General features: G+C 52.7%; 1 protein-coding gene across 1 annotated transcript; it reads left to right on the top strand.

Moving 5' to 3' along the window:
• Nucleotides 1-5,470: 5,470 nt before the first annotated feature.
• On the top strand, nt 5,471-16,229 carry LOC120403953 (maestro heat-like repeat family member 5). Its single transcript, XM_039535978.1, has 7 exons — nt 5,471-5,508; nt 6,899-7,022; nt 7,646-7,732; nt 9,928-10,032; nt 11,177-11,312; nt 15,244-15,344; nt 15,981-16,229. The coding sequence occupies exons 1-7, from the start codon at nt 5,471-5,473 to the stop codon at nt 16,227-16,229; spliced, it is 840 nt and encodes a 279-aa protein (XP_039391912.1).

The raw sequence follows: 16,229 nt of genomic DNA, 5'->3' as shown, positions 1-16,229 counted from the left end.
CTCTCCTACACGAGGACCAGACCAATTCACTGCCAGTCCCTCTGCCCCCTCCAGCAATGGCCTGGAGAGTTGGGACACCACTCATGGCCTGACATCATCCCTCCTTCCAGATGTGACGCTCTCCAAATCCCCAGACTGAGCCTGCATGCTGGGCGGGAAGTGGGGTGGCTGTTGGGAACCAGGGCTCTGACTGGATCTTTGCTGGGCTGGGCAGCAAGAGGTGGGGAATCCAGGAATCGCTGTGCCAGACCCTGCTGTGCATCGGGGCTGCTCCCCTGCTGGGGCGGAAGTGAGGGGTAAGGGTTTTCTCTAAGATCTCTGTCACCCAGCCTGCAGCTTGGTAGACCCAGGTATTACCACCGCTCTGTCTTTGATCAGATTCACCCAGCCTACTGTAACGCCTGCTTGATGAGGCTAGACTCGGAGGAGAAAGAGGCTCTGGATTACATGAAGCCTTTCTCACGAGCAATGAACAGGTACTAAGAGCCCTCCTCTGACCTGTCAGCTAGTGCCCTGTCCACATGCACCATCCGCCCTTCTCCGGGAGGCGCATGGATTCTAAGGCCAGATGGGACCACTGTGACCTCCTGTATAACACAGGCCAGAGACCAGCCCCGAATAATTCCTGTTTAAACTAAAGCATCTTAAAAATCTCCTGTCTTGAGTTACAAAGGTCACCCACCATGCCACTTGCTCAGTTGTTCCAATGGTCTATTACTTTCTCAGTTAAAGCGTACATTTCCAGTTTGAATTTGTCTACTTTCAATTTCCAGCCCCTTTGAGGTGCCACCTGATGTATCGGGATACCACTGAGCCCGCCTGTTCTGCCAGCCTGGGCCCCCTTTACCTTGTCTTGCTGGGCTTGGGCAGGGCCACCCAGAGGGGAAAAGTGGGGCAATTTGCACCAGGCCCGGGCCACGCAGAGGCCCCCACGAGAATGCCGGAGGCTCCCTCCGCCTGCCCCATCCCCGGCGCCTCAGCGCACCGCCTCCAGGAGTGGCCCTGGACAGAGCTAAAGCAGCGTGGCTTGGGCGGGGCCTGAGCTCCTCCACTTGGAGCCACGTGGTGGGGGCGGGGCCAGGCGCCTCCGGCAGGCTGCATGGTAAGGAGGCATGGCCTGAGCACCTCCTGCTTGAGCTGCATGGTAAGGGGCGGGGCCTGAGCACCTCCTGCTCAGAGCCGCATGGTAAGGGGCGGGGCCTGAGCACCTCCTGCTTGAGCTGCATGGTAAGGGGCATGGCCTGAGCACCTCCTGCTTGAGCTGCCTGGTAAGGGGCGGGGCTGAGCTCCTCCCACTCAGAGCTGCGTGGTAAGGAGGCATGGCCTGAGCACCTCCTGCTCAGAACCACATGGTAAGGGGCGGGGCTGTGAGCTCAGGTCCCGATGGAGCCAGGCTGCTGCAGTGCTGTCAGGGGCCAGGAAAGCTCCTGGGCGCGGCGCGCTCTGAGGCTCTGGGAGTGGGGAGGTGGGAGTAAGCAGCATGGTAAGCCCCTCTGAGCTGGACACCCTCCTGACAGGCCCCCAGCCCTGAGCCCAGCTCCCCACCCAGCCCTGGGCAACAGCAGCGCCACCCCCAGGCAGCGCCGGCCCATTGGCACCAACCATCACCATCACCCAGCGACAGCCCATTATGTAATTGCAAATGTATACATACTGTCAAGGTTCCTTCCCTACTCTGAACTTTAGGGTACAGATGTGGGGACCTGCATGAACACCTCTAAGCAACTACCAGCTTAGATCTTGTTTTGCTGCCACCACTCCTAAATACTAACTCCCTTACCTAGATAGTATTGAGAGACTTCTTCACCAAGTCCCTGGTGAACACCGATCCAACCCCTTGGATCTTAACACAAGGAGAATTTAACCATCCCCCTCCTTTCCCCACCAATTCCTGGTGAGTCCAGATCAATCCTTGGATCTTAAAACAAGGAAAAATCAATCAGGTTCTTAAAAGAAGGCTTTTAATTAAAGAAAGAAAGGTAAAACTCATCTCTGTAAAATCAGGATGGAAAATAACTTTACAGGGTAATCAGATTCATAGAGCCCAGAGGAACCCCTCTAGCCTTAGGTTCAAAGTTACAGCAAACAGAGGTAAATCCTCTTAGCAAAAGGAACATTTACAAGTTGAAAACAAAGTTAAACCTAACACGCCTTGCCTGGCTGTTACTTACAAGTTTGAAATATGAGAGACTTGTTCAGAAAGATTTGGAGAACATGGATTGATGTCTGGTCCCTCTGAGTCCAAAGAGCGAACACCACCAAAACAAAGGGCACAAACAAAGCCTCCTCCCGCCGCCAAGATTTGAAAGTATCTTGTCTCCTTATTGGTCCTTTGGGTCAGGTGTCAGCCAGGTTACCTGAGCTTCTTAACCCTTTACAGGTAAAAGGATTTTAGTGTCTCTGCCGAGGAGGGATTTTATAGTATTGTACACAGGAGGGCAGTTCCCTTCCCTTTATAGTTATGACACACACATTAAAGCATTGAATGTTTTAAAATCATGTATTTCGTGTATACCTCTACCCCGATATAACACTACCCAATATAACACGAATTCGGATGTAACGCGGTAAAGCAGTGCTCTGCGGGGGGTGGGGCTGCGCACTCCAGTGGATCAAAGCAAGTTCGATATAATACGGTTTCACCTATAATGCGGTAAGACTTTTTGGCTCCACAGGACAGCGTTATATCGAGGTAGAGGTGTATTTTCAAATTATTAAAAATTATTTTTTGAATGTATTTCACTGGTTATTTTTACATTTCCAAATACATGACACTATAGTATTGCAACTATTTTTTTTTATGGAAGGGCTCCTGAAATTGCTTTGCCCCAGCCCCGAATCCTCTGGGCGGCCCTGGGCTCGGCTCACAAGCCACTTTCAGCCATACACTCAGGCAGGGCCATGCCCAGCTGCAGAAAGACACAGACCCTGAGATCAGCTCTGGGAAGACTCAGCTGAAGGGGCTTGTCCCAGTACTCTGGTGCCCACCTCCTTTGGAGTACAGACCCAAAGGTTTTATGAAATTTGCCTCCTCCCTTGATGTGGAGAGAGGCATGCCCAACACTTTGCCCATCCCCAGTTACTAATTGTACAAACTGGGTTATGGTACAAACAAGAAATAAGATTCTTAACTACAAGAGGTAGATTTTAAGTGGTTCTAAGAGATAGCAAACAGAACAAGGCAGATTACCTTAGTAAATAAACACAACATACAAACTAAGCTTTCCACACTAGATAGATAGGATCTACACTAGCAAATTCTCAGGCTGGCAGATTCTTAAGATTCTTTGCTGTGCAGCTTGGATTTCCCAGGTTTTCTTACACAGGTTAGGAATCTCTCTCCAGCCTGAGACCATCACTTCTCATAGTTCAATCTTTGTCCCTCAGGTGTTTCCAGGTGTCTTATTGCAGGAGCGTGAGGTCCCCCCGATGTCATTGTTCCCCTTTTATCTCCTCTTCCCACCTGCTGGAAAACTCTTTTGCTGCGACCTGGGTCCAACAGTTCCCACTGTGTAGCGTTATCTCGAAGAGGTTTCTATGCTGTTTGTGTGCATTTCCTCAAGAAGCCATTGTTTGGCATTTTTACTGTTGTACCTGAAAGGTTGTTTTGAACCTCACAACGTGTTTCAGGAACACATACATAGCTGAACTTCATAACTGCACATACAGCGATAGCACATACAATCAATGAGACATTAATGTCTAGCAGATAAAGACTTTTACAATACCTTACAATATGTACTTTGTACAAAACATATCCTAATGACATGACAGTGGTGAATATTGGGGTGTCAGGGTATCCCACCCAGATGTTCCTCCCACTCTGTCAAGCCCCTGCTAACACTGTCTGGCTGCTTAGCTGCCATGTTGCAGTTCCTCTCTGGACACCTACCCCGTGAGATCTGCTCCCTCTCTGGTCCGGTTTCATACAGAGCTGCCCTGCCCTCCCCAGATAGTCACTCCTGTTGCCGGATGAATGGCCTTCTGCCATTTGGCATATCAAAGCCTGAGCAGCACTGGGGGGAAGCTTTCTGACATCTCTCCCACTGGCAGCTCCTTTCCACGCTAACCTTCCTGTTTGTGTCTAATCTCTGCGGGGCGTAGGACGAGGCCAAGAAACTCAAGTTCTTGGATTCCATCAGCACCCTCAGAAGCCTGCCTGCTTTTATGAACAAAGCCCTGCTAGTGGAAGATAAAGGTGAGTAAAACACACACTGGGGCTGTGTTACTTGGCGGGTTTAGTGATTGTCCTGGAGATCTTTGCAGATTTGTCGAACTTCAGCTGCCAATCATTGGATCGAGTCAGACTGAAGAGCCCATTATCCAGTATTTGCTTCCCCTGTAGGTACTTACAGACTGTCATCAAGTCACCCTGTAACTTTCTCTTTGTTAAGCTGAACTGATTGAGCTCCTTGAGTCTCTCACTATCAGGCATGTTTCCCAGTCCTTCAGTCACTCTTGGGGCTGTTCTCTAACCCCCCTCCAATTTATCAACATTCTCCTTGAATTGTGGGCACGGACCTGGACACAGGATCCCAGCAGCGGTCGCACCAGTGCCAAATACAGAGGAAAATAACCTCTCTAACAACTGGAGATTGCCCTGTTTGTACATCCTGGGATGGCATTAGCCCTTTTGGCTAACTTCGCACTGGGCGCTCATGGGCAGCTGATTACCATGACTGCCAAGTCTTTTCCAAGTCACCGCTTCCCAGGTTAAGACCCCCATGCTGTGGGTGTGACCTGCCGTCTTTGTTCCTAAACATATAACTGTATTGAAACGTAGATTGTTCCCTTGCACCCAGCTTCCCAAGTCACCGGGTCGCTCTGTATGCGCCAGTCTCCTGCCCAGAGCCCCAACACTCCAGTCAGTGCCCACTAGGAACTAGCAACAAATCTGCTCCGTAGATTTGGAAAGTCTTTGCTCTCCAGCTCTGCAGAAAGCTTTCCAGAGCTAACCTCCCTTCCCTGAACGTGGGACAGCGTGGGCTGGTGGGTGGTCCAGTGGGCTGGGGCTCAACACACCGGGGTTCTACTCCCAGTTCTGCAGTAAGACCTTGGGCAAGTCACTTCCCCCTCTGTGCCTCAATTTCCCTCCCATGCCTTGTCTCGTCTAGTTAGCTCGTGAGCTCTCTGGGGCAGGGACTGGCTCTCACTGTGTGTGTGCAGCACCGGGCACAAGGGGCCTGATCTCAGGTGGAGTCCTTGGGTGCTAATGCTGATGGAGCCTTTGCAGAGCACTGGCGCGTGACACTGGGACACTGAGCACAGGCCCTGCACTGCGCTCCCGGCTGGAGCCCTGCACACCATCAAGCCTGCAGTAGGGCGACCTGGCTGCCGAGCCCACGTGTTGCAGGCCCTGCGCTTTGATCCCCTGTCGGGCCTTGCAGGAGCTTGGAGCCCAGCTGGCATTTCCCACATTGTCTCCTCAGGAGCTGATTGATCACGAGTCCGTCGACTCCTGACCGGAGTGATGCGTCAGCAAGCTATGCTCGCCATCATGAAGCTGAGGTACCCAGCCTGCCCGGCCCAGCCCCAGCCAGTGCTACGTGCAGCCAGACACGCCAGCCTCTTGGCATGGCCAGTTTTCCAGGGCATTTCCCCCTCTGCTCCTCCCCCATCTTCTGATTCCCCCAGGAAATGTGGCACCAGATGATGGTGCTGGTGCATGTGGACTGGCACCAGTGGGTAGGTGGTGGAGGATCCTTCGGTGCCTGGTGACCTCTCCACGTGGCCTTATGAAGATATGGTGGAGGGGGCGTGGGAGGCAGGACCAGTCCCCTCTGGGGGGAGAGGGGCAGTTAGGTGCTGCTGGAGGCGGAGCGACTGGAGTCAGTGCCAGCTGTGCCAGCTGCGTCACACTGGCAGCTCAGCGACTCCCAGTGGCTGAGAGGCTGGGCAGGCTGAGCCCTGGCACTTGGCACTGCCTGTGCCATGGGGGGCTCTCTCTCAGTGCCACTAGCGCCCTGCTCTGAGCTTCCCCTGTCCATCAGGCGTCTGGAAGGTGATGGATGCTGCGGGCTGGAGCTGGGCTCTCGCTGTTGGCTCGATAGGTTCCCCAGGAATGGGAAGAGGAGGCGGGGCAGGAGCTGGAGCAGCTCTCCCCACTGCACACTGGCTTCCTGACAATGGGGCAGGCGACGGCATTGGCCATGATCGCGTCTCTGCGGGGTGAGAGGGGAGGATTTGCGTCAGCAGTGCGCGAAGCTGTTCCTCACTGGCTGCCGCCTGCCACGAGGGGCGCGGCTGCAGGGGCAGCTCAAGTAGTCACCTGGCACCTCATTGCATGTGCTGGGGCCATGCTCTGGCAGTGGGGGTGAAGAGGTTAATGCTGTCTGGGCTGTCCCCACCTTCCTGCCCCCCTGCACACAGCTGTGTGCCCTGTCCAGCAGGCTGAGAGCAATGGGCAGGGGCAGGGCTTAGATCTCTGCTTCGGTTCTGCCCGGCTGCGGGTTGATGCAGCATCTCGGTGCTGGCCTGGACTGTGCAGCCGCAGTGCAGACGGCTGTGGTGGGAGGGTCTCTTGCCCCCAGCGGGGCAGGACTGGCAGGCTCCTCTGCACTGTGGCCGCTGGGTTCAGAGGCGCTTTGGTGCCAGCAGGCTCTAGTCTCCCGTCCATGCCATTTGCAGGATGTTGTTTCTCGGTGAAGCGCAGCGATCTCTGCCCCAACCGGGGAGTGCTGGTGGGGTCACAGCAGACAGCTGCAGGCTACACTAAGTCCCTGCCTGCTGGTATGGGAGAAGGCAGCACCAACTCCTTCCACCACCCCCTGGCCTGTTCTCATCTGCCACCCGCCAGCTGGAGCCCCCGCAGGTGTTTCCATGTCCTGGGAGCCTGAGGGCAATATTAGCACATCAGTCCCGCCTCAGACCCCAAATCCGCATGTGTCTCTTCTCTTAGCAAAATGAAGCTACCGGTGCGGATCCTGACACAACCCAGCCTGCTCGCCACCTGCTTCTCCAGCATCTTCTCCCTGCCTCCAGCACACACCATGGAGGAGGTGGAGGCTGCTCTCTACACCAAAGTAAGCCCCAAACCGGCCATGTTGAGCTGTCCCAAACTGAGTGGGAATCCTGCCACTCGCTCGTGTACTGTCCCCTGGGTTACCTGGCACTGGCATAAGAGTGTAATGATCACAGCTCCCCGACAGGACTTCAGCTCAGGACCTGCAGCACCAAAGCACAGGCCCCAAAGCACAGGCCCAGATAAAGGAGTAACTCCCTCCTAGGGTAGCAGTAGTAGGCATTTATCCTTCACATGCACTGACAATCACATGCAAAGACACTCCCTTCACAAGCACATTCATCCCCCATGCGTGGCTGGGGGCACAGGCCTGAGATCGGCTGCTTCAGGTGCACATAGGCCAGGGCGAAACTTGGCTGGAAATCTGCCCTCCAAATGTGGAGTCCTGTCTGACTCTCCCAGTGGGATAGACTGTGTGCAGTGGGCTTTTTGGGGAGAGCAAAGACAGGTGGGGCCCTGTTGCCAAGAGGAGTTTGTAGTAGGTCCCCTGCGGATACAAGTGAGTGGGTGAGCTGTAATACCAGGGGCTGCTATGACCTGGGGGGTGTCACACGCCAGGGCATTGGTTCATCACCTGGCTGGGTAACTCCACTTGCTCTGGTTTCTCCTCTGCTCTGCATGCAGACTTTGAAAACCATGGATGAGATGCTGAAGGCCTTGGTGTGCGAGGATCAGGAGCCCAACCTTCTGGTGCTGCAAATCATCTTGAAGGTCTGGAGGCGTGGGGGCAGGAAGGGGACTAGTCCTGTAGCTGGGGTGGGGCTCAGGGACCAAGGCTCTGTTTAATCCCAAGCATGGGACACCCCCGTGCCTTCGGCTCCTCAGAGTACGTTCTCTACAAAGGTTCTTGGGCTGGAGGGCCAAGTGCCCCACTATATCTGAAAAAGTCTGTATGGGGTGGGGTGGTGGTGCGGGGGCGGGATCTGCTGTGTTCTCCACTGAGCCCTCATGTGAACCTGGCATTCCTTTGTGTTCACCATGGGCCCCACCAACCTGGCCAAAGCCCGGAGCTAGATTCCCCCAACATTCTAGTTCTGGGGCCACAGGAAGTAGATTCTGTGGGTGGTTTGTGCTCCCAAAGAGGAAATGTCCTTAACAGAGATTCGGTCTCCTCGATCCCAGAACCTGGGAAGAGGGAATCACAGAAGTGCAGGGCTGGAAGGGATCTCAAGAGGTCATCTACTCCACCCCCTGCACTGAGGTAGGGCCAAGCATTCCTAGACTGTCCCTGTTGAGTGTTTGTCCAGCCTGTTTTTAAAACCTCCATGATGGGAGTCCACCACTTCCCTAGGTCACCTGTCCCAGTGCTTAGCCACCCTTAGACTTTTCCTAATATTTAACTTAAATCTCCCTTGCTGCAGATTAAGCTCATTACTTCTTGTCCTACCTCCAGGGACATGGAGAACAATTTGTCACCATCCTCTGTATAACAGCCCTTAACGTATTTGAAGACTGTTACAGGTGCCCCTCCGTCTTCTCAAGATGAAACATGCCCAATTCCTTCAACCTTTCTTCACAGGTCAGGTTTTCTAAACTGCTGATCATTTTTGTCGCTGTCCTCTGGACTGGCCCCAGTTTGTTCACATCTTTCTTAAAGCGTGGTGCCTGCAACTGGACACAGAGCTCCAAGCTAACACAATTCAGAATGGCATTTCCCTTTTTCACAACAGCATCACACTGTTGATTCATATTCAGTGTGAGATCCATGATAAGCCCCAGATCCTTTTCTGCAGTACTGCCACCTAGCCGGTTATCCCCCACTTTGTTTTTATGCATTTTTCCTTCCTAAGTGTGTTACGTCACATTTGTTTTGACTGAATTTTATCTTGTTGACTTCAGACCAACTCTCCAATTTAGCAAGCTGATTTTGAATTCTAATCTGTCCTCCAAAGTGCTTGCAACCGCTCCCAGCTTGGTGTCATCCGCAAACTTTACAAGCATCCTCTCTTTTCCGTTAACCAAGTTCTTAATGAAAATATTGATTAGTACTGGACCAGGCACACCCCTGGGGGACCTCACTTGAGACACCCTCCCACTTTGCCAGCGAGTCAGTGATAACTCCTCTTTGAGTACGATCTTTCCATCAGTTGGGCGCCCACCTTATAGTAATCTCATCTGGATCAGACTGGCTTAGTTTGCTTAGGAGAATGTCTTGTGGGACTGTGTCAAAAGCCTTACTAAACTTCATATACATCATCATATACTGCCTGCCTCCATCCACTAGGCAAGTAACCCTGTCAAAGAAGGAAATTAGATTGGTTTGGCATGGTGCTATTTGTTATTACCCTATTATCTCCTCTAGATTCTTACAAACTGTTTAATAACTTGTTCAGTATCTTTCTGGGTACCAAAGTTAGGCTGACAGGTCTATAATTCCTTAGGGCCTCCTTGTTCCCCTTTCTGAAGACAGGTTCTGTGTCTGCCCTTCTCCAGTCCTTTGGGACCTCAACCCTCCTAAAGGTTCAGCGATTTCTTTGCCTAGCTCCATCTAGGGTGAATATCATGAGGCTCTGCCAACTTGAATACATCTAACTGACCTCAATTGTCTTTTACCTGTTCTCTCCCTAGTCTAGCCTGTATTCCTGCCCCCTTGTTGTTAATATTGTGTTAAGCATCTAGTCGTCATTAACCTTTTTAGTGAAAACTAAAGCAAAAAAGGCATTAAACACCTTGGCTTTGTCTGTGTCATCCATTCTTTGCTCTCCTTCCCTGCTGAGTAGTAGCCCCACACTTTCCTTTGTCTTTCTCTTGCTCCTAATGCATTTATAGAGCTGCTTCTGATTGTCTTTTATGTCCCTTGACAGTTAGAACTCATTTTGCCTTTGCCTTGCTGATTTTCTCCCTATGTGCTTGGACTATTTTTTGGTACTTCTCCTTAGCAATTTGTCCCAATTTGTTTCTCTCAGGTCCTGCTCCCCTGGACCACATCCAGGGAGGTACATGAGCGGCTGAGGGCAGTGGGAAGGATCAGGTGGCTGATGGAATTCATGGGGTCTCAGTGCAAATTCCAGGTGAGCAGCCTGTGACCCTGGCCACCTCCTAACTACACTGAACAGCCTTGCGGTGCAGCATGCCCTGGCATGGAAAATGCAGGCCTAGAATAGTGACTCAGCAAGATCCTCAGTAGGAGTCAATCTAACGAGCCCTGATGTCGATGGGTCTTTCCTCTGACTCCAGTGGGCTTTGGGTCGAGTTCCATCATTCTGTCTCCAAGGACTCTCCCGCTGTTCCCCTAGCACCAAAGTCTGCTCTGCAGAGTCAATGCATTTACACAGGATTGCCCTGACAGCAGCCTCGAACAGGTGTCTGTTCACCCCCGTTGTCAGACGCCTGTGGGATGCCTTGGCATCAGCTTCTGCCAGGCTGCCAGATGAACGCCCCTTGCTCTGCATGCTCAGGGCCATTGAGCTGCTCCAGATGCTCCATCCCCCCTATGGAAGGGCCTCCCCTCCGGCAGCTGGACGGGGGCGCTCGGATGATGTGCCCCCAGAGGCTGGGGCAGCAGAACAGAAGGAGGGAGGTGGGAGGGGACACAGTGAAAGGGATGGGCGGGGCCAAGGCGCCAGAGAACTGGGGAGTGGGAGTGGGAGGCTGTGCAGACCCGGGAGAGGAGGGCAAGGGCTTGGTGCCAGGTGGGGAGAGCAGGGAGCCAGTGCAGGGGCTGCAGGAGGGAGACGAGAGGACAAGGCTGCAGGAGAGAGCCGGCAGGAGAGAGCAGGCAGGCTGGGGCGGCGCGGAAGGGAGGGCTCTGGGGGCTCAGGATGGAGTGAGAGAGGCAGGAGGCAGAGCAGAGGAGTCCAAGGTGACTCCAAGCTCCTGGGCCTGAGGTCAAAGAAGGGAGGGGGATGGGAGAAGGGGCTGGGATTAGGAACTTGCCCTTGAGATGGAGACTGGACGTTAGTTCATTCGTTACCTGGGTCCCCACTCGGGGGTAACGTTTGCTGACTTTGCTGCCCAGATTTCTCCGTCCCTGCTGAGCTTTCCTCAGCCCCTGGTGATGGGCCCCACAGCTCCTCCTGCTCTCATTGTCCCCAGTCTCTCTGCGGTGGCCTCTGCCTCCCCCTGTTCTAACCCACTGCTAGGGCAATGCCAGGGGGACTCACTGCGCTAGGTCTGCAGGGGCGAGTGACTCCCTTTGCTCCTTCTCTCCGTCAGGAAGTGGAGGAGTTCAGAGTCCTGGGCCAGCTGGTGGGGTGTCTCACTCTGTGCTGTGTGGAGCAGGAGCAGGAGATCTGGCAATCGGCTGTGGAGGGACTTCACCACCTCTTCTCCTTCATGCAGCTGCTAAAATGTAAGAGCACTGGAGACCCTTGTCCTTCCTAAATACACTGACATGGGGTTTCCAACATGAAAAACATATTTATTGAACACTTCCACCTTTTCTGCAACCTTTTAAACAGTCTCCATCTAGTAATGAGCCTACACCACTGCTACGATTTCTTTTGTTCCTAATTCACTTTTTTTAAAGAAACCCTCCTTAGTCCTGCAAGCCATGGAGTTTCCCCCGATGTCTTTAGCTTCCTCTATCCGTATTCTACTCTTCATAACTCACATAAGAATGGACATACTGAGTCAGACCAATGGTTCATCTAGCCCAATATTGTGTCTTCAGATAGTGGCCAGTGCTTCATGTTTCAGAGGAATGAACTGAAGAGGAAATTCTGAGTGATCCATCCCCTGACATGCAGTCCCAGTTTCTGGTAGTCAGAGGTTTAGGGACATGCAGAGTATGGGGTTACATGCCCTGATTATCTTGAATCAATTATACTTTTAGCCTTCACAACATCCCACGGCAACAATTTCCACAGGTTGCCTGTGCATTGTGTGCACAGATACCTTCTTTTGTTTGTTTTTAACTTGCTGCCTATTCATTTCATAAAGTGACCCCTAGATCTCCAAATAATTGCATGAGTAAATAACACTTCCATAGTCAATTTCTTAATACCAGTCATGATTTTATAGAATTCTATCATATCCCCCCTTAGTCATCTCATGTCTAAAAGAAATAGTAACAGGTCTCTACTACAGACCTATATTGATATAAATATATTGCTCAGGGTTTAGAAAAATCCACACCCCTGTCGGCAGGAGCACCTCTCCCACTCACCTAGCCAGCGCCTCTCGGGGAGGTGGATTAAGAGCTTCTTTGCATAGGAGCATCTTCACTTATACGCTCCAGCGCCAGTGCAGCTTCGGCGAGACAGTGTTTGAAGTGTACCCGTGTCCCCCATCTTTTTGATCGCCCCTCCTATGGAAGCTGTTCCATCCCCCTAATCATTTTTGTTGCCCTTCTCTGCACCTTTTACAATTCTGGTATATCTGTTTTGAGATGGGGCGACCAGAACTGCAGGAAGTATTCAAGGTTTCGGCGCATCATAGATTTATATAGAACCAGTGATGAGCTGCCAAAATCTTAACAACCGGTTCCCTATAAAAGTTCTGATTTAAGGGAGGAAGCAGAGGAGAGTCTGGGGGCCCCTGCAGGGCCTGGGGCAAATTGCCCCACTTGCCCTCCCCGCAGCCCTGGGCTCGTAGTCTCCCCGTACCTTACCTTGCCGGCATCTCAAAGCAGCAGGACGACTCAGGAGCTCAGCTGAGCTGCCCAGCTGCTGGCCACGCTGAAGCTCTGCAGGGGGCCGGGAGGAGACATCCTCGTGGGGCCGGGAGGAGACATCCTCGTGGGGCCGAGGGGCCGTGGCAAGTGCCCCACTTGCCGCCCGGGCTCGCAGCCCCCCGCCCCTTACCTTGCTGGCAGCCCAGAGCTCAGCTGAGCTGCACAGCTGCTGGCCATGCTGCGGCTCTGCGAGGTGGGAAGCGGGGAGAGCCCAGGGGAGACATCCTCGTGGGGCCGAGGGGCCGGGGCAAATTTCCCTACTTGCCCCACCCTGCAGCCCCGGAGCTCGCAGCCCCCCGTCCCCTTACCTTGCCGGCAGCCCAGAGCTCAGCTGAGCTGCACAGCTGCTGGCCATGCTGCGGCTCTGCGGGGTGGGGGAAGCGGGGGAGAGCCCGGGGGAGACATCCTCGTGGGGCCGAGGGGCCGGGGCGCAGTGCCCTACTTGCCCCACCTTGCAGCCCCAGAGCTCGCAGCCCCCCGTCCCCTTACCTTGCCGGCAGCCCAGATGAGCTGCCCAGCTGCTGGCCATGCTGCGGCTCTGCGGGGTGGGGGAAGCGGGGGAGAGCCCGGGGGAGACATCCTCGTGGGGCCGGGGGCCCCTGCAGGGCCTGGGCCAATTGCCCCACTTGCCCCTTCCCCTTCCCTCCCCTCTGGCTAGCCCTGGAGCTTGCAGCAGCCCCCTCTCCCACCCCACTTGCCGGGCTACTCAAAAAGCGGCAGCAGGACGACTCCCGAGCTCAGCTGAGCTGCCCAGCTGGCGCCGGCAGCTGGCCACGCTGCAGCTGGGGAAGCGGGGAGGGTCAGGAACCTCAGCCTCCCCAGCTGGGAATCCTGGGAGCAACAGGATGGTCCCGCCCATGGACCGGAGTTCTTTGCCCACCCCCTGGCCCTTTAACAACCGGTTCTCCACGGAGGTCTAATTTTAGCAACCGGTTCTTGGGAACCTGTGGGAAACGGCTCCAGCTCACCACTGTATAGAACCATTATGATATTTTTCTGTTTTATTATCTATCCTTTTCCTAATGGTTCCCAACATTCTGTTTGCTTTTTTAACTGCCGCTGCACATTGACTGGATGTTTTCAGAGAACTATTTACGATAACTCCAAAATCTCTTTCTTGAGTGGTCATTTCAACCCCATAATTTTGTATGTATAGTTGGGATTATGATTTCCAATGTGCATTACTTTGCATTTATCAATATTGAATTTCATCTGCCATTTTCTTGCCCAGTCCCTCATTTTTTTTAGATCCCTTTGTAGCTCTTCGCAGGCTGCTTTGGATTTAACTATCTTGAGTCATTTTGTATCATCTGCAAATTTTGCCACCTCACTGGTTACCCCTTTTTCTGGATCATTTATGACTATGTTGAACTACACTGGTCTCAACACAGATCCTTGGGGGACCACGTTATTTACCTCTCTCCACTGTGAAAACTGGCCATTTATTCCTGTCCTTTGCTTCCTATCTTTTAACCACTGACTCATGAGAGAACCTCCCCTCTTATCCCATGACAGCTTCCTTAGGTTAAGAGCCTTTGGTGAGGGACCCTGTCAAAGGCTTTCTGAAAGTCCAAGTACACTATATCCATTGGATCACCCTTCTCCACATCCTTGTTGACCCCTTCAAAGAATTCTAGTAGACTGGTGAGGCATGATTTCCCTTTATAAAAGGCATGTTGGCTCTGCCTCAACAAATTGTGTTCACCGACGCATCTGATAATTCTGTTCTTTCCTATAGTTTCAACAATTTGCCTGGTACTGAAGTCAGGCTTACCAGGGATCACATCTGGAGACTTTTTTAAAATTCACTCTCACATTAGCTATCTCATACAGAGGCCGATTTAAGCGCTAGGTTACATACCACAGCACTGCACATAAGTCTGTCTGGATGTCTCGTGATAGCTGCAACCTTTGCACCAGGCAGGCAATTTACCATGCGGTTCTCCCAGTCATCACAAACCCAACTGTTTATGTGTCTATTGATTGAATCCCCCATTACTATTTCCTGGCTTCTCTTTGTAAGTGGGATTCCCACCTCAGGAGGGTAGCCTCAGTGTGAGAGGACATCATGACTTCATCTGGAAGGTGGGTCCCAACTATGGGATCGTCTCCCTCTGCCCCAGCTCGATGTTCTCCTTCCCCGAAACTTTCACCCTCCTCAGCAGCACAGAGGCTGTCAGACTGGGAGTGGGACTACTCTACTGCATCCTAAAAGTCTCCTCTATGTACCTCACTGTCTCCCTTAGCTCCACCAGTTCAGCCCCTCTGGTCTCCTGGTCTCCGAGGGCCAGTAGCTCCTTGGGCCAAATGCCCACATATGCTACCTGCCCACAGGGCTGGTAATCGTACATGCTGCATTCAGTGCAATCAACTGGAGAGCCCCACGCTGCTGCTGCCCTTCTGCCTGGTTTATTTTTACTCTTCCAGGGAGGTTAGTTTGTTTAGTTAGTTGGAGGGATGGGGAACAGGTTATTGGCCTGAGTTTACAGTATGTTTGTTAGATGTACTTGTCTCACACACCCTCTCTAAACTTCCTTGCAAAACTCCCGTTTGCTAACCGAAGGTCTGATTTATATTGCCTGTTGTCTGTTTCCCCTCCCTGGGTCAGCCAAAATGCTGGTGAAGCACGGCGCAGAGTATCGGCAGATCCTCAAGGACAGTCAAACTGAGAGAGCCTTCTGGGTCACCAACATCAGCAATATCACATCGGTAACTACAGTCAGTGCTTCCTGGGATTGTTGTGCCCAGAGTTATCAGGAGTCAGAAATTAACACCCTAGGAGTCAGGGGGAAGGGACAGACCCAGGATGTGACTAACCCCATCCAGCTGGGACAGAGACCTGCCTATGGCCCACTCCACCTCAAAGAATAATAGACCTCAGGAAATTATCTAGTCAACCCCTTACTCAAAGCAGGACCAACCCAACTAAATCATCCCAGCCAGGGCTTTGTCAAGCCTGACCTTAAAAACCTCTAAGGATGGAGATTCCACCACCTTCCTAGGTAACCCATTCCAGTGCTTCACCACCCTCCTAGTGAAATAGTGTTTCCTAATATCCAACCTAAACCTCCCCCACTGCAACTTGAGACCATTGCTCCTTGTTCTCTCATCTGCCACCACTGAGAACAGCCGAGCTCCATCCTCTTTGGAACCCCCCTGCAGGTAGTGAAGGCTGCTATCAAGTCATGTGCCCCAGCCCCCGCATCATTTTCCTTGCCCTCTGCTGGACTCTCTCTGATTTGTCCACATCCTTTCTCTTGTATGGGGCCCAAAACTGGACGCAATACTCCAGATGTGACCTCACCAGTGCCCAATAGAGGAATAATCACTTCCCTCCATCTGCAGGCAATGCTTCTACTAATGCAGCCCAATATACCTGCCTACATGACACACCGCAAGATGCACTGGGGCTCATCCAAACCTGATCCCAGCTCCTTGTCAGGTTTGCTGGGAGCTTCCTCAGAGATTAATGCAATAAAAGGCATCATTGCATCTGCGTATGAGCACCAGCCCCTGCTGAGCACTAGAGAGTGTATCCGTGCTGCGCAGTATTGTGCCCCCGTGCACTGCCACGCTGGCCTCTGCCATGCATGA

This window comes from Mauremys reevesii, linkage group 4 (genome assembly GCF_016161935.1).
Source record: "Mauremys reevesii isolate NIE-2019 linkage group 4, ASM1616193v1, whole genome shotgun sequence".
Taxonomy (NCBI): domain Eukaryota; kingdom Metazoa; phylum Chordata; order Testudines; family Geoemydidae; genus Mauremys; species Mauremys reevesii.
This window is presented reverse-complemented; position numbering and strand designations above follow the sequence as displayed.